At 41.7% G+C, this 24,009-nt stretch overlaps 1 protein-coding gene across 5 annotated transcripts in view; it reads right to left on the minus strand.

Moving 5' to 3' along the window:
* C13H17orf113 (chromosome 13 C17orf113 homolog) overlaps window positions 1–24,009 on the minus strand; it is a 133,854-nt gene that overhangs the window by 5,622 nt on the left and 104,223 nt on the right. For 4 of the 5 annotated variants that reach the window (XM_033918117.1, XM_033918118.1, XM_033918121.1 and 1 more), the window contains 6 exons: window positions 23,038–23,180; window positions 19,929–20,039; window positions 18,341–18,503; window positions 13,604–13,921; window positions 9,200–9,387; window positions 6,192–6,290 (listed from right to left, as the gene is read on the minus strand). In XM_033918117.1, coding sequence (XP_033774008.1) covers window positions 6,192–6,290; window positions 9,200–9,387; window positions 13,604–13,921; window positions 18,341–18,503; window positions 19,929–20,039; window positions 23,038–23,180 — 1,022 coding nt within the window. Of the gene's footprint in view, window positions 1–1,677; window positions 1,794–6,191; window positions 6,291–9,199; window positions 9,388–13,603; window positions 13,922–18,340; window positions 18,504–19,928; window positions 20,040–23,037; window positions 23,181–24,009 lie in introns of those variants that run through there. The other variant, XM_033918119.1, reaches the window with a different exon arrangement.

Raw genomic sequence — 24,009 nt, forward strand, 5'->3', positions numbered from 1 at the left:
GTTTTTACAATATCTTTTGACAAAATCCAGCAAAGAGGCCATAACTTCTTTGCTTTTGTTTTGGCTCATGAGCTCCCTGCAGACCATCTGACCCCTAATATAATATTCCATTCCATACCATATTGTTTCTTATACCCCGCAAATGTCAACTGGGAATCATTGTGGCTTACGTAAGATTAATAAGACATAGATATTACGAATCATAGCAAGATTATAATGAAAACATATGCATTTTTAGCACCTTCCTAAATTGAAGATAGGAGGCGGTCTGACATAAGCAGGTTGGGAGGAAGTTCCAAATTTTGGGGCCTTGAAACTTGAAGGTGGATTCAAAAAGTGATTTCCTCCAAACTTGACTTGGAGAGGGAAGAGTTATAGAGTTATAGAAGGAGTGTGAAACTTGGATGGCTGAAGTTAGCCAGTCGAACTTTCTCCATATACAGTCATGTGAAAAAAATTAGGACACCAGATGAAATATTAAGTTCTTTCTTAAGAAATGTTCACATATCGATGTCAAATCTTTTTTTATTTATCTCTGAAAAAGAAAGTGATGTAATTGCAGGTAAACAACAAAACTTTTCCTTGATTTACTCATGAAACAAAAGATAGACACAAAAATGTGTATTCTAACTGAGGAATAAATTAGGACACCCTAATTTCTTTTGCTTCCAAGTTTCCAAGTTTATTAAAAATTTGTTATCCCGCCTTATCAAAATTCAAAGCGGTTTACATCAGGTTTAAGTAAAACAGGTACACAAACCAACAACTTAAAAATAATACAAAGAAACATCATAAGATAACAAGACTTACAAGACTGACCTAAACAGATGGGCACAAGAGAAAAGGGAAGAACCACAATAGATAGTAAAGGAAAGAATGAAAAAAAGGGAAAAACAAAAGGACAAGCAACATTGCTACCCGCGTCGACATCAGCGCTATCTCTGATGTCACTTCTGGGTTCCGCACATAGGAAGTGATGTCAAAGGGCATGCTGACACTGATGCGGGCATGCAGCTCGTATTGGAGAAGTTAAAAAGCTAGAGGGAATGAGAAGGGGCGTGCACATATGGCAGAGGGGGGCAGGGAAAGGGCACCTCTCACCCTCGTTACGCCAGTGCCAGAATGAGTAAACTGGTCATCTAAACTGATATGTAATAGTATCTTTACTTCTTCTTAAAGCCACGCCTCACCCTAGGAGTGGACACAATGGAAAGGATCTACTTTTTGGAATCTGCTGGGATCCAGATTGACCATTCTTAGAGAAAGGACTTTGGTCTAACCCAGCATAGCACATTTTCTATTCATAGGCTGGCTGTATAATCGTATTCTGAGCAGTGGGATTTTTTTATGCTTAGTTGTGTGTGTGTGGTTTTTTTTTTTTAAAAATGGCTGTATATTTCCCATTTATGAGGGCTGATTGAAAAGTAACGAGACCTGCTTTTTTTTTTTTAATTCAGAATCAGATGACGCCACAGGATCTGAACTTTTTTCTTTTTCCAAGTTAGCGTCCTTCTTATTCAATACATTTTTTACAGAATTTCGAGAATGATTCAAAGACGCGCAGTAAACTGTTTTGTGGTGGATGGCCTTCCAGAATGTGCTTCATCGGTCATTCATCTGTTACCCGCTTTGATATGCTTCCACCGCCGTATTTTTGCCGTAACATTTCAAGACTTTCGGGTACTACTCTTTCAAAGTTTAACACACCTCCGGTGTACTCTCACAGACACATCTTCCTCATCCTCCATGATGAAACGTATGAAGTTCTTCCAATGAAGGTTACGACAGTTCAACTGCAGGTTCAGAAAGGTCGATATACGAGTATGAGTTTCGAGTTTCAAGATTATTTAAAAGATTGATGAAATCACTTTTTCAGAATTTCAAAGCGGTGTACAATAAAAATGGGGAAGACAAACTGTTTGGGTAGACAATGACGTGAACATGGACACAACAAAAGGGAATGAGAGGAATTACAATTGATATAGGAAAGAGAACATAAAAGGGAAAAAAAAAAACCTCATAAGGATTGAACATATCTATGAGCAAAAGCCCCGCAAGGTTTACGATTCTAAAGCATTTAAGCCTCGAAAGGGTTATAGTTCAAAAGCATCCTTGAGCAGAAAACTTTTTAGTTTCCTTTAAATTTATCTAAGATTTTTTTCTTCCCTCAGCTGAGCCAGTAATAAATTCCAGGTTTGAAGGGCTGTGACTGGAAAAAGGGTATTATGCCTTGTGTTTATGGCCCTCAGAGAAGGTATAGAAAGAAGATTTTTGTCCTCCAATCTTAGTGTTCGACAGGGGTTATAAAGGAAAAATACTCTTTCCAAGAATAGTGGAACTTTAAACATTTGTACCTTAAATGTTATTAAAGCTAGTTTGTAAGGGATTCTATGATTTATGGGTAACCAGTGGGCATTCTTAGAGGGGCGTAATATGGTTGAATTTCCTTGTTCTTGTAATAATTTTTATTTCTGTATTTTGAATCATTTGTAATCTTCTTATTTCCTTTTGTGCGATTCTCTTGTAGAATGAGTTGCGGTAATCCAGTTTGGATATTACTAAGGAATGAGGGAGCGTCAAGAGAGTTTGCTAGAGATATAATCATTCGCAGTCTATGAAAGCAACTTTTGACTACTGCATTGATTTGATCGTGATAATTAAGCTTTTGATCGATTATAATGCCTAAAATTTTAATCTTGTCAACCACTTCAATAGGAATCTTTTCAATAGAGATCACAGAAGAGAGCTTGAGTCTGTCTTTTCAGGGGAAGAATATAGATTTTGGTTAGGCAATGTTCAGGGATAACGTTTTTGTTTAACCATTGGCAAATCTTTTTAATTTCTGGTTGATATTAACATATCTGCTCACTAGAGCCAGCACAGAGTTGCCACGTCTGCTTCTTGAAAGAAAACCAGAGGCAGTCTCATTACTTTTTCAATTAACCCTCGTAGTACCTGCTGGGTGAGGCGTGAGACATGACCCAGTATCAAGCAGAATAGTGTGTGGCCCTAAAGAGATTCTAGGAGGAACTGTGTTTCATTGCCACTTTCCAGGTTCCATAGGGAATTGCTGGGTTACCTTTGCAGGAGTGTCCAATGTCGGTCCTCGAGGGCCGCAGTCCAGTCGGATTTTCAGGATTTCCCCAATGAATATGCATGAGATCTATTAGCATACAATGAAAGCAGTGCATGCAAATAGATCTCATGAATATTCATTGGGGAAATCTTGAAAACCCGACTGGACTGCGGCCCTCGAGGACCGACATTGGACACCCCTGAGCTAGGTGAAACTTTATATGGAAAAAAAATGTGGTCTAGATTGATATTGCATGTGCTCAATCAAGAGCACCCTTCATAGAACAGTGCATAGTGCTAATTTTTTTAATGTCATTTATAAAATCCCATCAATATAAGGCATTTAGTTATAGTATAGCATTGACTATTTCTATCCACAACAAAGATAGATTCAAGCCTCAGAATCTAGCTCACTCGATTGATCCTCAGATGCACCACTCCACGTTCAAACTTTATCACAACGTTAAACTTGATGTGCAGAATCTTCCCTGGATCAATCTTAATTCTATATTTAAATATAGAAGAATATAAATATAGAAGAAAAATATTTAAATATAGAATTAAGATTGAACCAGGGAAGATTCTACATATCAAGCTTAACGTTGTGACAAAGTTTGAACGTGGAGTGGTGCATCTGAGGATCAATCGAGTGAGCTAGATTCTGAGGCTTGAATCTATCTTTGTTGTGGATTTATAAAATCCCCCCATATCATCTTGTGGATATGTGGCATCATACTTTTCTGTTTGGCCTGGAAATGTTGTTTACATTGGACACTCTTTCCCGTTCTTCTCTTAAAGGTTTTAGAGCAGTGGTCTCAAACTCAAACCCTTGGCAGGGCCATATTTTGGATTTGTAGGTCCTTGGAGGGCCACAGAAAAAAAATAGTTATTGTCTTATTAAAGAAATGACAATTTTGCATGAGGTAAAACCCTTTATAGTTATAAATCTTTCCTTCTGGCTAAGTCTTAACAATAATATTGTCATTTATAGCTAAAGAGACATATGATCAAGAAACTGTTTTATTTTACTTTTGTGATTATGATAAACATACCGAGGGCCTCAAAATAGTACCTGGCGGGCCGCATGTGGTCAGACCACTGTTTTAGAGAGTTCCTGGACCGCTAGGAAAGAAAGTGATCTTGCATTGTTGGATTTCTCCTGAACCTCCCACTCGTGTTCATTGGCGCACGCTCATGATACAACAAGTGTCTATGGAACGATTGTTGTAGACCTCTTTGGAAACTCCACCTGGGCGAGCGTTTTGCTCTAGGTGGGAGCCATTTTGGTCCACATTAACCTCTAGGGCACGAAGTCATTTGTTAGATGTATAATTTTCTTTGATACTTAACACACTGGAACTGGACTCAATTTTGGTTTATGATTGTTTGTAGTAGTTGGGTTGGTGGGTGGGTGGGCAGATGGGGTAGGAAGGGAGGAGGGATGGTTGGGTGGGTGAAGTATTTTCAACTGATGGTGCACTATGTTGCATTTTTGTGTATAATACTTGTATCACTTTTGTATTTGTATTGAAAAATTAATTTAAAAAAACATATTGGTGAAAAAAATCCCCCCTATATATGTATGTTCAATAACACTGTATATACGAAGGGCTGCTGAAAAGTTCTCAGCCCAACCAACAACGTTGGGGCAGTCTCCGTCGAGGGCTGTTCACTTAGTCCAGCGATTTTCCACTTTTTCCATTCCATATTTTTCCGACTGAACAAAGGAAGTGGAAAAATCGCTGGACTACGTGTACAGCCCTCGACGGAGACTGCCCCAACTTTGTTGGTTGGGCTGAGAACTTTTCCACGGTCCCTTGTACACCTTGGCTAGAATTTAAATTTAATCCAGCTACTGCACCAACCGAAAACTGACCTCTGACCTTTTACAATGTACATATTTCCATGCAGAAGCGTACAGTTCTAAAAAAAAAAAAAAAGACCCAACAACGAGGGAGTCGTGAAGGCAGGATGTCAATAGATCAGCTGAGGGTGTATTGTTCAAAATAACCGCTTTATTGATGAATTGAGTCTATTGAGCCATAGCGGCATATTCATCAATAAAGCGGTTATTCATCAATAAAGCAGTTATTCATCAATAAAGCGGTTATCCAGAGTCTGTCATAGGGGAAAACACCCTCCAGGGATTCAAGACAAAGTTAGACAAGTTCCTGCTGAACTGGAACATACACTAGTCTCAGTTAGGGCGCTGGTCTTTGACCTAAGGGCCGCCGCGTGAGCGGACTGCTGGGCAGGATGGACAACTGGTCTGACCCAGCAGCGGCAACTCTTATGTTCTGCCTTCACGACTCCCTCATTGTGTGCTTTCGTCCCATTGTCAAGGCCTGTCCTTGGGCTTCCAATTCAGTGCCGATGGTTAAAACCCAGCCTGTCTGGTTCTCCTGTTCCCCAATGATTTTTTTTTCAAAAATACTTGCTTACAATACATGACACAGTCAATTTTAGACACACTTGCTAACATTTCTGAGGGTTAATTCAGAAGACATCATTAGTTACCTGGAAGAATCTGCACCTTTATCTATGCAACATTTCTGTGGGGACTACTCCCAGGATCCTGGAGGAGGTACTAGGGGCGTAATAAGGGGGGGAGGGACAGGAGGCGGTCCACTCCAGGCGCCTCTCTGCCCCTCCCGCTCGTCCCCCCCTGCTATGCGTGTGTTCCCCTTCCCTTCCCTCATACCTCTTTAATTTTCCCAGCGCGAGCAGGATCACGAACTTGTTGCTGCTGTCGGCTTTCCCTCTTGACGTCGCTTCCGGTTCCTGCGCCTAGGGAGGGAGAGCCGACACGACATGGGCATCAAGTTCATGATGCTGCGTGCGCCCGGAAAATGAAGAGAGATTTAAGGGAAGGGAGAGGGGTTACATGTGTGGCAGAGGGGGGGGGGGGTCAGGAAGGAGCAGGGGTGGAGAAGAGGGTGGGAGAAGGGCGCCACCTTGCTATGCCGCTGGGAGGTACTCATCAACTTGCAATTCTACCATGAATTAAGGTGAACCAAGGCTGTATTTTTGCTTTAGGTGCAGCTCTTGTGTGTGTATGTGGGGGGGGGGGGGAGGGGGGTGGCAGAGGTTGGTCTCAGGCTTTTCAGATTACTTACTGCTAAGCTTGCAGTCTTCAGCAGCTTGGGGTGGAGGCTGTACTTTGTCTTTGACGGGTTCCCAGCAAGTCTATCTCTGTGTCTCCTGCTGTTCATATGCTGCAAATACACAAACATAAGAACATACATAAGAATTGCCATCACCGGATCAGACCCTGGGTCCATCAAGTCCGGTGATCCTCTCACGCGGAGGCCCAGCCAGGTGTAACCTGGTGAAAACTTAGTCACCTGTATCCCTCTATGCGCCTTTCGAGGAGATGTGCATCTAACTTGCCCTTAAATCCTAGAACGGTGGTTTCCGCAGCAATCTTCACCGGGAGAGCATTCCAGGTGTCCACCACCCGCTGTGTGAAGGAGAACTTTCTGGCATTTGTCCTGGGCTTGTCCCCCCTCAGCTTCAGTCCATGACCTCTTGTCCTAGTCACATTTGACATTGTAAATAACTTTTTATCCTGCTCTATCTTGTCGATTCCTTTTATTATTTTAAAAGTCTCAATCAGATCCCCTTGCAGTCTCCTCTTCTCAAGGGAGAATAGTCCCAGTTTTTTAAGTCGTTCTTTGTACTTCAAGTTTTCCATACCTTTAAGTAGTTTCGTGGCTTGCCTCTGCACCCTCTCCAGCAGTTTTATATCCTTCTTTAGGTAGGGAGACCAGTGTTGGACACAGTATTCCAAGTGTGGTCTGACCATTGCTCTATAAAGCGGCATTATGACCCTCTCCGATCTACTTGTGACTCCCTTCTTTATCATGCCCAACATTCTATTTGCCTTTTTTGCCGCCACTGCACATTGTGCTGATGGTTTCAGGGTCCTATCTATCAGTACCCCCAGGTCCTTTTCTCGCTCACTCTTACTCAAACAAACCCCATCCCCCAATAGTTTGTATTATTTAATTGAGGGATAGTGGAAAATGGGGAGTGCGTAGGTAAAGATAACATAATATTTGAAGTCTCTGATACCACCAGTTGAAATCAGCACTTTGGCTCCTGTAATGGACCAGAACCGAAATCCAGATCTGGTTCAGCATTTTCTTCCTAGAAGTGGGCAACTTGGCGGCTCTCCATCTCTTTCCCATTCCGCCTCTCCATTCACAAACTATCACTGCTATCATACCTACGGCTAGGCTCTGCACTTTTCCTCGCTACTTCTGGAGAGGTGGGGGACGAGGGCCCACAAAGACATGTTTGTCTAGGGCATGATATGGTGTTAATATGGCCTTGAGTGGGAGGGGTCTTGCATCTGTACATCATTGATGAGATCTCATTGGAAACCCACCTTTTTGATTTGGCCTTCAATCAATAATCTTACTCCCCTCTGACCACTGCTCAGTACCCTAGCCAGCAGATTAACCATCCTTCCTAACTGAATTCCCCACCCCCAGCATTCTGTTTGTCTGTTTAGATTGTAAGCTCTTTGGTGCAGGGACTGTCTTCTTTGTGACTCTGTATAGCGCTGCATATGTCTGGTAGCCCTATAGAAATAATTAATAGTAGTAGTAGTGTGAAGAGTTTCAGTCTTTGGGAAGCAGAGCTGAGATGGTGATGTCATGATGCCTCATTCCACCAATAAGAGCCAACCTCATCAGTGATGTCACAATGGCTTGATTGTCCTGTACTTCCCTCTGCCCTCCAACCCAGCCATCAGATTAACCCTTCCCATTAACTGTATCCATGACACCCTGCTTGTCTGTTTAGATTGTAAGCTCTATTGAGCAGGGACTGTTTCCTTTGTGACTCTGCAGCACTTCATCTGGGAGCGTTCTAGAAATAATGAAGAGTAATAGCGAGTGTTCTCGTCCCATTTCTCTCTTGAGGAGAGAGCTATGAATATCAGCTTGGTGCTGCTTTGCACCAATTACACAGCATAAGGGTCATTTGCAGCTTGCAATTTCCCTCTGACCATCCTGTAGGTCTCAGTATAGTAGTATTTATTTATTATTTAAACAGCTGATTTCAGTACTTAACCGGATGGTGCCACTGAATAAGGGTTATCATATTTCTTCCAGCAAAAAAACAAAGAGGGCACGTGACCCCGCCCCCAGCCATGCCCCATTCTGCCCTAGCCACGCCCCATTTCACCCATGCCCCGCCCCCCACGTAAATCTCCTTCTATCCTTCCCAGGGCAGTGTCTGCAGGGCCTCCGGGCATGCGCGGACATGGATGATGTCACTTGCATGCGTGGATGCCCTCCAGATGTGGCCCCGAGCTCCTAAACCCAGACAAACTGCCAACCTTTTGAAAAACCACCCATACACTCGGACGGTCCTCTAAAGCGAGGATATCCCACTGTCTTTCAACTCCTCCAGTCCCGACTCCTCCAGAACTGCCCAAAGGTATAAACTAGCCTTCCCCTCCCTACGCGGCATCCACTTTGCAGGCAAACTGGGAAAATCCCTTCTCTTCAAAATCACAGGTCTTTGGAACGACCTCACCTCCCCATTGCGGAACCTGAGCTCCCTTCAGTTATTCCGCAAACAACTGAAAACCTGGCTTTTCAGCAAATTGTAACTCTATCCTTCCCCCCTTTTTTTCTCCCCCCTTCTTCACATAAGTTCATGTAATCCTTTTTCTTCTTCTCTACCTACTATTTTAAGTTCTTGTAAACCGTGTCGAGCTCCATACTCATGTGACTAATTTTTAAGTCAGAGCCACTTTGGACCCGTATGAGCTGAAGGAGAGTCGCCAAATATCTTCCCAAGTAAGGCTGTGACGCTGCTGATCAGAGTATGTCAGTGATATCTGCCCCACAAGCCTGCCTTGAGGGTATTTTCAAGGAGGTAGGCATTTTAAAATGCATTCTCCATCTATTGAGAAATGCCTTGTCCTTCAAGCAGGCAGTTTTTCCTCCCATGAGCTTAGGTAGAGAGGCAAAAAGTAGCAGGGGGAAAAAAAAAAAAAGACAGAATGATGAGGGCAAACACAGAGGCCTTCAGGGTCCGCCATTGGCCCCCGGGTCTTGCATTGGAGAACACTGCTCTAGTCTACAATGTGAAAACACAATATCCTCACCTGTTTCAGTTGTGTCTCGGAGTTGACGTAGATTCCACACACGCTGCAGTGGAAGGCCTTGCTCCGGACATTGCTGCTCTTCTTGTTGGCCATTCTCTTTGACCTGTGCCCTAACCTGGAGAGAAACTTGGCTTTCCATCTCTTGGTCTGAGTGTTCTGTCCTCGCAACATGGACTTGTGCTTGGCTCCTGTAAGGAAATGAATCAATATTTTATTTAATGATTCATTGGGATTTGTTGATCACCTTTATGAAGAAATTCACCCAAGGCTGTGTACAGCAAGTACAGGGTTTGTTTAGTTCTGTACAGTTTTTTTATTTGTACAGTGTAAAACGTACTATTTAACAATAAACATAGAAGCATGGAATATGACGGCAGAAAAGGGCCAAGGCCCAACAAGTCTGCCCACTCTAATGACCCAACCCCCTAAGTTCTTCCTTGAAATGATCCCACATGCTTATCCCATTTTTTCTTAAAATCTAGCACGCTGCTGGCCTCAATTACCTGCAATGGAAGATCATTCCAATGATCAACCACTCTTTCGGTGAAGAAATACTTCCTGGTGTCGCTATGAAATCTCCCACCCTTGATTTTCAATGGATGCCCTCTTGTTGCCGTAGGTCCTTTAAGGAAAAAGATATCTTCTTCTACCTCAATACGGCCCGTGACATATTTAAACATCTCAGTCATGTCTCCCCTCTCTCTGCGTTCCTCGAGTGAGTATAAATGCAACTTACCCAGCCATTCCTCATATGGGAGATCCTTGAGTCCTGAGACCATCCTGGTGGCCATTCGCTGAACCGACTGAACTCTCAGCACATCTTTTTGATAATGTGGTCTCCAGAATTGTACACAATATTCCAGATGAGGTCTCACCATGGATCTGTACAAGGGCATTATAACTTCGGGCTTCCGGCTGACGAAACTTCTACGGATATAACCCATCATTTGTCTAGCCTTCGATGAAGCTTTCTCCACTTGATTGGCAGACTTCATATCTTCACTAATGATCACTCCTAAGTTCTGCTGCAGTTCTTGCTAAGGTCTCACCATTTAGGGTGTAAGTTCTGCATGGATTTCTGCTGCCAAGGTGCATGACCTTACATTTTTTGGCATTAAAACTTAGTTGCCAAGTTGTGGACCAATGTTCCAGTAAGAGTAGGTCCTGCCCCATACTGTCGGGCACTATGCTTTTAGCGTCATCGGTGAATAATGTAATTTTACCTCGAAGCCCCTGAGCAAGGTCCCTTACGAAGATATTAAATAGGATCGGACCCAAGGCCAAGCCCTGCGGCACTCCACTGATCACTTCCGACGTTTCGGAGAGTACCATTTACCACCACCCTCTGAAGTCTACCTCTGAGCCAGTCTTTAACCCATGCAGTCAATGTTTCTCCTAATCTCATCAAACTCATCTTGCTCAATAACCTGCGGTGTGGGACACTATCAAAAGCCTTACTGAAGTCCAAGTACACGACATCCAGGGACTCCCTCATATCCAGCTTTTTCGTTACCTAGTCAAAGAAACTGATTAGATTGGATTGGCAGGACCTACCCTTTGTAAATCCATGTTGATGGGGATCTCGTAGATTCTCCTTGTTCAGGATCGTTATCTAATTTGTGTTTGATTAGTGTTTCCATAAGTTTACACACTATCGATGTGAGACTTACCAGTCTGTAATTTGCAGCCTCCGTCCTGTGACCCTTTGTGTGGAGTGGAATGACGTTAGCTGTTTTCCAGTCCAATGGGACTCTTCCTGTGCTTAGGGAAAGATTGAAGAGCACGGATAACGGTTCCGCCAGGACATCTCTCAACTCCCTAAGCACCCTGGGATGTAGTTTGTCTGGTCCCATGGCTTTGTTCACTTTGAGCCTTGATAGTTCATAGTAGACGCTGCTAGACGTAAACTCGAAATTTCAAAACGGGTCTTCCGAGCTTTCCCTTGTCTGCAACTGTGGACTGGATCCCGGTGCCTCGCAGGTAAAGACTGAGCAGAAGTATTCATTTAGTAGTACAGCTTTATCGGAGTACGATTCTACATAGTTCTCGTCTGGTTTCCTAAGGCGCACTATCCCATCTGTGTTTCTTTTTCTGTCACTAATATACCTGAAGAAGGATTTATCCCCCTTTTTAATGTTCTTTGCTAGATTCTCTTCCATCTGGAGTTTGGCCTCTCTGACTGCTGTTTTGACAGTTCTAGACTTGGCAAGATAGTCCTCTTTAGCTTCTAGTTTTTCTGATTGTTTGCAGGAGATAAATTCTCTTTTCTTCTTTTTTACGAGGTCCGAGATCTCCGCAGAGAACCACTGAGGTTTATTGTTTCTCCGCCGTTGGTTGCTTCTTGTAGGGTAGATTTCAGAGTTGACCACATTACCTCTACATTATCTGTTTTGGCCTGGTTTTGCAGCACCCCATAGACAATAGTAAAATGACTAAATGCAATTAATTAGGCAAATTTGGAAATGGCAAAATGAATCATCATAACAGGACTAGCATGAAACTATATCAGAAATTACATAACAGAAAATGTCATCAGAATACAAATGATATAATAATCTGCAATAGAGTAGACATCCCAGATAGTGTGAATAACATGAAAAAAGACCTGGCGAAGCTTGAAGAATGGTCTGAAATTTAACAGCTAAAATTTAATGCTAAGAAATGCAAGGTCATGCATTTGGGCTGCAAAAACCTGAAGAACGGTACAGTTTAGGGCAGGGGTGCCCACACTTTTTGGGCTTGCGAGCTACTTTTAAAATGACCAAGTCAAAATGATCTACCAACAATAAAATTAAAAAAAAATCACATAGCACACTGTACGCATAGAAAATGTCATTCCTATTCCGGGATTTTTTCAAAGAGGTCAAAGCAGATGACACTATGCACTGTCACCTCAGTAACAACCATACAAAAATAGACAAATACCCCTCTTCCCTTTTTACTAAACCACGATAGCAGTTTTTAGCGCAGGGAGCTGCGCTGAATGCCCAGCGCTGCTGTCGAAGCTCATAGGCTCCCTGTGGTTTAGTAAAAGGGGACCATAGTGTAAAATATAGACAGCAAATATAAATTCAGATACATTTTGATCACTAAATTTAAATAAAATCATTTTTCCTACCTTTGTTGTCTGGTGATTTCATGAGTCTCTGGTTGCACTTTCTTCTTCTGACTGTGCATCCAATATTTCTTCCCTTCTTTCAGCCTGTATGCTTCCTCTCCTCCAGACCTCATTCCCTCCCCCAACTTTTTCTTCCTCTCTCCCTGCCTCCCTTTCTTTTTTTCTCTCTTCATGCCCCCTTTCTTTTTTTCTATTTCTCTTCTTTCCTTCTGTCTCCCTGCCTGCCCTCTTTCGTTCTTTTTCCCTGCCCTCCCCCAAGCCACTGCCACTGCCATCGGGGAACAGGCCCCCAAGCCGCCGCCATCCAATAACAGGCCAGAAAGCTGCTGCCACCACCCCAAGCTCTCCCTGCTTCCCTGCGTCGGGCCGACCAGCATTCCTCTCCCCGACGTCAATTCTGCTGTCGGAGAGGCAGATCGACTCACTTTGCCTTGGCGATCGACCTATTGGCCTGAAGCTGGTTCAGGAGAAAAAAGCCCCAATGGGCACCCTCAACTCAACTGAGACTCAGCATAAAACTAGCTCAGGAGCACAAAACCACAAAAGGGTAGTCAAAGCTCAACTGAAACTAGTTAGAAACCAGACCAGGAGCAGGGCTGTTGGCCAATCATCCAATCGCTTGGAAGACAAGAGAAACACAGCCGTTTGACTAATCTACAAATTAAAGAAATAGGATTCGATCACAACCTTCATAAGGCAACTACACTGACTCCCAATACCATCCTGAATAATCTTCAAAACTTCATGCATCCTACACCAGGTTTTGTACGGAAACTCAGCTGCTCCCCTCATCCAACTATTCGCTACGGCTTGTTCGACATCAAGAAGAATCCTTAACAGAATTCAACTAAATTTGCCATGTACAAAATACCTCCACTACAAGCGAATCTTCCACTCTATACTAACTTATCTGGGTGTAAAAACCTGGAATGGCCTCCCAGAAGCAATCAGGAAGGAGACAAACTATACCGCATTCAGGAAAAACCTGAAGACTCACCTTTTTGACAACTAACTGTTTTCAGCTTCTGTATAGCACCCCCTCCTTCTAGGCCCCTCCCCATTGCTTCTCCGAACCCCCTTCCCTACTCCTTTTTCCTCTTCCTCTTTCACCTGTCGCCTTGAGCTTGTATAGGTTTGTGCGAATCCCAAATGGAAGATTAGATTAAAAATTACAAAATTAAATCAAATTGCAGCAGAGAGCAAAGATTGATTTGATGCTCACCTTATTGCTTTCCTAGGAAATTATATAAAATGTACATTTACAAAGATGGAACTGGGGCACTTACCAATGTTATGTGCCTGTAGCTGCGATGCAGAATTGACGGCCACTTTGCAGGTAGCACAGTACAGGTGCTCTATTTTTTTCTTATCCTCCTTTCCGATTTCTGTCCTATTGTCAATTTTAGTTCCCACTTCAGTCCCAAGTATCTTGTCTGATGCTGAGCTGGTGTCATCTAAGGCTCCTGATGATTCGGAAAGTGATGGGGAAGCAGAAGACAAGGCGATGCTGCTCATCTCAAGTGAAGAGGACCCCTCCGAATTTGGTGTCAGGATGAAGGTACTGTGGTCAACTTCTGCATCTGTTGAGAGGTTGTCCAGTAGAACTGTGGTGGATCAAAGAACAACTGAATAGTCTGCATTTAGGCTTTTCAAATTTAGCTTATACCTAGAACACGAGATATGCCATGCAGAATCAGAACAAAGGTCCACAGGTCCAGCATCTGGTCTGTGATAGTGGCCACTTTGAGTCATTAGAAGGTACCTGGCCGATTCCAAAGAACAGGTCAATTCCTTGCAGTAACTTCCCAAAGTTTTCTTGGCTATTAATTGTTTATGAATATTTCTTTTAGGAATTTGTCCAAACATCTATTAAACCTAGCAAACCCATCAATTGTTCCTGGCTTCTTAATGTTAGAGTCTCAATAGTTTGACCTCCAGAATTTCAGTAAGAAAACCATTCTGATTTTCAAGCAGGACGTGTTTGGAGACTTCATGGGGAGGGTAATTTTCAGCCCAGTGGATCTATAATTTGATATTGAAACTCCTTGCTTTTCTAGGCAATTAACTTTAGCCAATCAAAATCGGTATGGGTCCAGGGGCAGTGTGAGTCAGGGATAGAGAAATTTAATTAGCTATTCACACAACACACCATACATAGTCACACGACACAAACATAACACCACCAAAGACACACAAACAACACAGATACAGAAATGCACATACATGCAGGTACACACATAAAACCACGCACAGAAATTATTCCATGAGGATGCTCCACATACTTTCTTTACCACGCCTTCCTCTCCCACTGCTATATCTGATTAGATGCCTCTTAGTCATTCTTGGTTATTTTGAGGTCGAAATTCAGCCAGCGGGGCTCAGCGTTATGACCACCACTGGCGTTATTCCCAGATATTCACTGTTGGGCCTGTCCAGGCTTTGACACTAAATATCTCGTTTGCCGAGCCAGCTAACGCACAGCCAACTGACCCTCCGTCCATTTTATCAAGCTGAGCAACTCATAACTTACGCTGCTCAGCAACATGGCTTGATAAGAGAAATATCAGCACTTAACAAGATATGGACTGACTTTTGCGCGGTTAACCTGGTCAGTTAAGTTCTGAATATGGGCATTTAACAAGCCAGGTGCTGCCCCTGCCCCCGGAGTGCCCCTAAAATAGGCGGTCAGCCCTGAACAGGCGATTTAACCAGCCAGGAAACATTTTTGGAAAGTTTTTGATAAAGCTCCTCATGAAAGGCTCCTGAGAAAGAGAGTCATGGGATAGGAGGCAATGTTCTGTTGTGGATTAGGAATTGGTTATCAGATAGAAAATGGAGGGTAGGGTTAAATGGCCATTTTTCGCAATAAAGGAGGGTAAATGGTGAAGTGCCACAGGGATCTGTACTGGGACTTATTTATAAATAATCTGGAAATTATTTTAAAAGGGATCGTTAACAAGACTAAGAATGTTATAATGCCTCTGTATCACTCCATGGTACGACCTCACTTTGAGTTAGAGAATGGCACGGGGACAAATTTTTCCCCGTCTCCATAGGAACTCATTTTCACGTCCTGTCCCAGACAGTTATTTTCCTGTCACTGCCCCAGTCCTGCAAACTCTGTTCTCATCTGCACAAGCTGCAAACACTTTAAACTCATAAGTGTGCAAGGCTTGTGCGGCTAAGGCAGATCTTACAGGAATGGGGCAGGCACTGGGACAGTGACAAAACTCGCAGGGTCGGGATGGAAAAATTGAGTTCCTACGGGGATGGGGGAAAAATTGTCTCTATCATTCTATACTGCATTCAATTCTGGTTGCCTTATCTCAAGAAAGGTATAACGGAACTAGAAAAGGTTCAAAGAAAAGTGACCATGTTGATAGAGGGGATAGAACTCCTCTTGTATGAGGAAAGACTAGGTTAGGGCTCTTCAGCTTAGAAAAGAGACGGCTGAGGGGAGATAGGATTGAAGTCTACAAAATCTTGAGTGGAGTAGAACGGGTACAAGTGGATCGATTTTTCACTCCGTCAAAAATGACAAAGACTAGGGGACACTCGATGAAGTTACAGGGAAATACTTTTAAAACCAATAGGAGGAAATGTTTTTTCACTCAGAGAATAGTTAAGCTCTGGAACGCGTTGCCAGAGGATGTGGTAAGAGCGGATAGCGTAGCTGGTTTTAAGAAAGGTTTGGACAAGTTCTTGGAGGAAAAGTCCATAGTCTGCTATTGAGAAAGACATGGGGGAAGCCACTGGGGTTTGGCCAGGTACTAGTGATCTGGATTGGCCACCATGAGGAAGGGCTACTGGGTAGATGGACCATTGGTCTGACCTAGTAAGGCTTTTCTTATGTTTTTATCTCACAGCTATTTTTGAATAGGGGAAAGTGTCAGGATTTCCTGTTTGAAAATACAAGATGCCCTAGTGCTGGTAGATCTATTTTGATTGTGACTTTGTTTTAAAGCCAGACAGAAATTGGGCTCTGGATTTTTTTTTATTTTTTATTTTTAATAGAGATCCTCTTTTCTATGGCCAAAATGTTAGGGTATATCGGTATTTCTTTAGGGAAACTCAAGATAAACACAAAACATTTTGACCTTTCATCCTTACTTAATAGAGATTGGTATTGGGTTTTACTTAAATGCTGCAGTTCGCTTAATCTTTGGCCTTAAAAAATATGATCGTGTAAGCCCTTTTTATGTTAGATTGCATTGGCCAGAGTGTTTTTTTAAGTTTGGGTGTATTTGTTATAAGGCTCTTTTTGGATTACTACCCTCTTATATGGTACCTTATTTGAAATTGTTTAATTCAAAAAAACATACCAGAAATTCGAGTATGTTTATCTTCCCTACCCCAAGGGCCTGTCCTTATAGAACTTTTTTTGACAGGACATTAGAATATCAGGCGGGGAAATTGAATTCCTGGATGTCTGTTGATTGCCCAACCTATATTTAGGAAATTATTAAAACCTCATTTATTTGAGAAACAAGAATATTGATTTTTACTAAGCATACTGTGTTTTTAATCGTATTTTTATCAGGTTACTTTTCCTTTATCAAATTACAAATCAAGTATCCACTTGTACAGAAAGATTGCTCTTTTGTCTACTTTTATTTTACCTATTTATTTGTCCTTCGATTCCTGTTGTGTTTTACCTTTAATTGTTGATTCTTTCCTATCTAAGATTGTATTTCTATCCCACCTGTCCTATTGTATTCTTGTCTTATCTTAATTAGTTTGTTTTGTGACTTATCCCCTTGTTAATTATATGGTCTATTTTATGTATATTTTAGACAATTTATTTTACCAATTTGTACATCGCTTAGAATTTGGAATAGGCGATTAATCAAATAATAAATAAACTTGAAATTTGAACTTGATAAAGATAAGCCAATAAAGTATTCATTCTAAGATCTCAAACATCAATAGAGAAGAAAATCAATATAGCTTAACTTCAGCTCAAGTCCACAATTAGGATTCAAGTGAAAAATTAAAAGAAATTTAACAAACCAAATTGCTTTGTGAAGGAAAAACAGGCCCTTTAGACTGAGACAGGATAACAAATAATCAACATAGCCCTAGGTTACTTTTTTTCTAACCTTCTTTTTTAATTAAGTTGTATTTAATTGAGGTATTACAGCTGTGTGTTTGAAATTGTATTTTAACTATGTTGTATTAATCTATTTACTAGATGCAATGTATACGAGATTGTATTTATTAATTGAAATGTTTCATTTCTCTCTGTTGTGAATTGCCTAGAACTGCTGGTAGGGCGGAATACAAGAAAATAAATTATTATTATTAAAATTTCCTGATAATTGCATCTTGAAATGTAATGTGTTCACAATATCTGTTATGAGCCTAATCAGCTTAAACATTTATTGAGATGAGATCTAGCCATCTAGGTTGATATTTTGTATGTTAATTAGTGAGGTATAGCTATGAATCTGCTTAAGAGATGGTGCTGAAGAGTTCTCAGCCCAACCAAACAACTTCCTCAACTCAGCGTTCTTTTGCCCCTGTAGCTGAAAAGAGCGTTATCTTATTTCGTTAAGTTCCAATTTGTAGAATCGTAATGCTATGTTTTGACATTGTTTCTGATCATTGATTGAACCATATCCACATCATTCTCTTCTTGGTTGGCCTGAGAACTTTTCAGCACCCCTTCATAAGTTCAAATTGTGTGGACAGCCTGTTTTTCCTTTGAATGACCTATTACTTTGATAAATATCTGTAATTGTACTTATTCCTATTTTATTCTTTTGTTTCGTAGACTTTAATATTCAGGATGAGTTTATATTTCCTTCTATTTCTTTTGATATTGTTTTCTAATTGTATTCTGGATGATAAGTGATTTGAAATTTATATAAAAATAATAATAAAAATGTTTACAGTTGAATACTTTGCCTTGTGCTGACAGAACTGTGCCATTCTCCACACCCTCCCCGCCAAACCCCCCCCCCCCAACACAATTTTGATTTCAGGAGTGGGAAAGATATTGCTCAGTGTCCGTCAAAGACTACCTGCGCTGTCAGGGTATCCACTCTTATCCAAATCCTGGATGTTTGAGAAATCAACGGCTTTCTCTCTGTTGGTTGCTGTTCCCTTCTCTTTCTGTTTCATGGCTTCCATCGCCTTCAGTTTGCGGCCATGCTTGTGTCCCTTGTAATGAGCTTCCGCCTGGTTCTGTGCAAAAACATAACATACATAGCACAATGAGGAACTCTTGTGAACTGTAGCTGTCTGGTGCCCATTGCCTCTTCTAACGGTTATTTAAACTGCAGCATTTCTCTGGTAATGGAAAACATTACAGGTACTTTTTAGCTCTTCCAGATATGAACAAGAATAAACCAGCGAGGCAATGACTGGAGATTGAAAAAGGCATGATGAGATTTTTTTATGCTTAAAAGCAGGGTTTACCTCATTAATTTATCTCCTCTACACAAGCTGGGATCTACCAAAGACAGAGAGAGAGATTAGAAACTAAATATGAGAGTCCTTTAGAAAGGGAGAGAAGGAAAGAGAATCAGGAATCAAGGACAAAGGTCATAATTATTTGATTATACTGATAATTGTACATAAATGAATTAAAAGGGAGATATGCATAATGTAAAAGGATCTAAGTTACAATATAAAAATACGTACACGTAAACAATATAGAAAGTGTGGAGAGGAGGAGATAGTGGATGTTGAGGATAGGCAGACTGGATGGGCCATTTGGCCTTTACCTGCCTTCATGTTTCTAAAAACCAAAGACATACGTCATCTTCACAAAAAAAGAATCAAACAATAAATTTTTTTAAAAGCAACTAAGACACAAGAAGAGGAGAGGGGAAGTGTAAGGAATGTATCACAATGAAACATTCAAGGGAAGTTTCTGACAGAGATCTGCAAACACATTGTCTATTCCGCTAATCAGGAGGAAATAGTATAGTAAAATGCTAAGGAAGTTTCTAGTCGAATGTACAAAGAAAGGGACCGAAACCACAGCCATAATAAGAGCCAAATGACTGGGAACCAGAAAGACTTTTTCAAAAGGGAAGTCGCATGATGAGACTTTCGCGCATGAAAGAGGAGACAAATCACTCTATTTTATCTAGTCTACAGTTTTATTTGAAGTTTGCTTTAGCAGAGTCACAGAAGACCACATTACGATAGTCCAGTCTCTTTGACCTTTCTGCCCTAGTGCTCCTTCATCTCACTCATACTTATAGTTTATATTCGATTTTCCATATACCTAGTCAAGATGGTGTACACTCGAAATGAAAAGAACTCCATATCTACGATAGGAAAAAGCAGTCACTCAGAGATAAGAGTCAAAGAAGCAGCACTCAATATTGCCCTCCCATCTCACTTATCCCCTGTCTCTGTCTCCAAGACTTATTCATTCTTTTCTTAGTATTCACTCCCGAGTCTCACTCATCTTCAGTTTATGCTTCTGTGCACCTCACTCATCCTTTGTCAGTGCTCCTTCATCCTCATTCATCCTCTGTCTAGTTCTGCCCATATCTGAACCCAAATCCTTCTCCCTGAGTGCTCCCCCAAGTCGCCACTCATCCTTCCCCAGTGTTCACCCAAAAGGTTGCTGTCAGATCCTTATAGACATCTTACCAAAGAGTTGAATCTAAGATGGCAGAGATTACAGGAGATAAACTGCTTCCTTTTCAGTGGCAAGGGAGCTCCAAATGTGTGATTTATCACTGCCTTCTGCACTGGATCCATCTGAAGGACAGAAGAAAGAGACACATTTCTTGCCCATAATGTCTTCTTATTTTCATCTCAGAGTGGGGAAAGAAACATTTAATATGAGCATGATTATTAACTAACAACAGAAGATATTATAGGTGCAAGTCTGAAGAGCAATGTTCTAAACTTTTGCCAGGTGAATGGCATGAAGGAGCCGGCAAACAAAGGAAGCCCAACCGGTCCACAGTCAAGTTGTGAAGACAAACACAAAAAAAGAGGGAAGACTGCGGAGAGAATGTATGTGAAGCAGGAGTTTATTCAGTCAATAAGACGATGTATACAACAACAAAAAATCCACATATGCTCTAATGAATGGGAACCCAATACAATCCATGTTTCAACTACAACATCTTCCTCAGGCGGCTCTCTAAGTTTCTATTCATTTTCTAGGGCCCTCAGATCTGCCGATCAGAACTTATTGACCTTGCCTCCAATTAAGGAACTTTACTATTCCAGAAACACAATTTTCTCTGTCACTGCCCCTACTCTCCAGAATGCCATGCCATCTCATCTTCGCCATGAAACCTCTCTGGATAAATTCAAAACTAAACTCAAAACCTTCTTGTTTCAAGATGCATACAAAAGCATAAGATAAAATCCTTTTTTCCAACCACAGCAAACCTTTTAAGAGAACCGCTTCCAGGAAGCGACACCCCTTTCCCTGCTGTATTTTCTCTTCCCCGTGTACCTTCCTTTATTTTCATTTCACTATGTAATTATTATTCTTCCCAACCCAAGCTCCTCTCGTACCCATTTATGTCAATGTCTGCATCATAACTCTGCCTCACCCTCCTCTTATTTTAATATCAGATTTTATATTTTTAGCATTGTAAACCAACCAGATACGTGCTGATGGTCGGTATATCAAATTATAAAATAAACTTGGAAACAAAGAGAGCAGGAAGTGGATGCGAAATAAATTTAAATCTTGTTTCAAAGTTAAACCAAACTTAGGAATAATGTATTTATCGAGAAAAGCTGGAGTGTGAGAGAGTTTAATTTTGAAAACAAGCATGAGTATTTTAGATGTCAAACACAGATTCCTCTGGACCCCTGAGGAAGCTGTTTTAGTCGAAACACGGATTGTGTTGGGTCCCCATTCATTAGACCATATGTGGATTTTTGTTGTATACATCGTCTTATTGACTGGCACGAAGGAGTAGCAGAGTGAGGTATTTTAAAATTTTCTATTAAGTTAGCTGAGTAGTCTTTAAAATCAGCCAGGTTGCAAACCCATATAAAAAGTCCTGGGAAGAACACCGACTAGGCCTCGGTGTGCCAATGTATGCGGGCACTTTTATCACACATATGTTATAGATTGTTTTGCAAGGGCAAATTACCAGCATTTTGATGTTGATAGTGGAAGGAAGGTATCTCCCATTGTGATCAGCCCTTGAGTTTTAGGTTAATTAGCACAGATGATATCCAAATGCACAAGTTGTAAAGTCTGTTGATATTAAGGAAAGGCACTAGGCAAAAACTTTTGGTTTGTTTTATTATTTATATGGGATTTATTAACCGCCTTTATGAAGAGATTCACTCAAGGCAGTGTACAGCAAGTACAATTCAACATAAAACTTACAGTTTAGTTAATAGTATAACAGTAACATTATCAGTGGCACAGCAAGGGTAGGAAAAACCCGGGGCGGTGGCATCCCCTACACCACACTCACACCCTCTCTTCCTCCCATGCCTCTTTAAATCTTCGCCAGCACGAGCAGCTTCTCCAGCCTGCTGCTCATGCCAGCGTTGGCTTCCCTCTGATGTCACTTCCTGGCCCTGTGACCTGGAAGTGATTTCAGAGGGGAACCAGGTTGGCGCGAGCAGCAAGCCAGAGAAGTTGCTTGTACTGACAAAGATTTAAAAAGGTTTGGCGGGGTGGAAGAGTGGGCATGAGTGTGTATGTGGGGGAGGGGGGGCAGAGAGGTGCCAGCACCCCCACCATGACAGTGCCTGGAGAGGTTCCTCCCCCTGTCGTCATCCCCTTGCTATCCAGAAAAAGGAGTGGGGAAGGGACACAGCACATCAGTCTCAAGGACAATCAGTTTATTAAAACCATATAAATAGCTAAAACATATATAAAAAATAATGCAAGCCTAACATATAGTCTCTGATCCTTTTTGTCATCAGTGACGCAGCAGAGAGAAGGCTCATTTATAGCGCTGCCGCCTCTGCTGTTTTTGGAGGCACGGTATGTCAGTGTCACGGTGGGAGGGTCGGTGGGGTTCTGCTGCACAGGGGGATGGGAGGGAGGGGAGGAAATATGCTGCACCGGGGGGGGGGGGCGCTGCCACCGGCGAATTGGGCAGCACTAGTGTCAGGGATGGAATTAGGGAGCATTGGAGACATTCGGGAGGGGCTTCGGGGGTTAATCTTAACTGGGGTTTATTTTTGGGGTAGGGTTATATTAGGAGCATCTTTAAAAATTATGCTAGGGCATATTTTCAGGGAAACACGGTAATTGTCAGAGAGGGGTTTGGAAGAGGAATGGAGATCAGGATCGGTGAGGGGAGGAAGGGGGGCACTAGAGACCTTCATGTCACTACTTTCCTAACTTTAGCCACTTACCTAGTTAGCAGTTAGAATATGGCTAGTTAACTAGTTAAGAACTGGCTCTGCTCACAGATCGCCTCGGCAGTAACTGGACAGTGCACAGTGGTTAGGGCTGCTATGTAGTGGTTCTTTCCCATTACGTGCCACTGAATATCAGTGGTTAGGCAGGGCTCTCTTGCCCAGTTAAATCACTTTCAATATCAGGTAAAAACAATAATGGTAAAAGCAAATGGGTCAATAACAAAGAATTCTCCTTGGGTATAAGAGATCTCACATAAACAGCGTTTCCCATGGCAGTAGACTGAGGGCTTTGGATATACATTTATCATGAAATAGAACCATCTGTTCAAAAAAAAAAAATTCTCTGTGACGTTTTTGCGTAAAATGACGTTATAAATAGTGTTCCTTAAGCTACACTCACAGCGCTGAAGTTAGGGAAGATGCCGAGTGTGGAGTTTTCATTGAGTCTGAACGCCAACAACTGCTTGATGTCAAGAGACACTTGTAGAGGCTGCCCAGGAACTCGAAGCGTTGATGGAAGCAAACTGTTGGAGCCGATGGTACCTAGAACAAGTACAGCAGGAAGAAAACGTTACATTTCCCTCGTAAACGTGGAAGACTCTGCGCCACATCTATGCTAGGGCCTCATCAGTTATTCACCTTTCCAAACTGGCTGCACAATAAGGTATTCAAAAATCAAGTGATGGAAAAAATACTGATATCTATACAAAAAATCATAATGACAACAAGATCGATACACTTTAGAAAACCATTTTGTAAATTTACGACAATGAGGAACAAAAAAGACTTCATATGCCCTAGTGCCCAAACATTTACAAAATGGTTTGCTAGACTGTATCGATGATTTCTGCTCAATGAGGTAGCAGTTAGGGGGTGTTTATTTGTTAGTTTGTATATGGTTTGCTACTGTATTTTTATTTAGTTTTAAAGCCCATCCGCCCCAGGAGCCCAGAACAGGTTACAAAGATATGTTTATAGAAGTCTTCAGGATCAATAACACACATGTTGCAAAGATCTTAAGACAAGTATCAAGAACATACATGCTATAGTGAAACCAAGAACAATCACTTAAACTGGTTGAAGCATATATTGTTAGATTGGTTTGATTTAGTGGGGCAGAGTACAGTACAGGGGTTTAAGAAAGGATTGGACAATTTCCTGCTGGAAAAGGGGATAGAGGGGTATAAATAGAGGATTACTGCACAGGTCCTGGACCTGTTGGGCCGCCATGTGAGCGGACTGCTGGGTGCGATGGACCTCAGGTCTGACCCAGCGGAGGCATTGCTTATGTTCTTATGATACTATTTTTTTAAAATAAATCTTTATTCATTTTTAAATATTAACAGTGCAATACACAAGTATAAGAACATAT

The sequence above is a fragment of the Geotrypetes seraphini genome, chromosome 13 (genome assembly GCF_902459505.1).
Source record: "Geotrypetes seraphini chromosome 13, aGeoSer1.1, whole genome shotgun sequence".
In the NCBI taxonomy this organism is placed as follows: domain Eukaryota; kingdom Metazoa; phylum Chordata; class Amphibia; order Gymnophiona; family Dermophiidae; genus Geotrypetes; species Geotrypetes seraphini.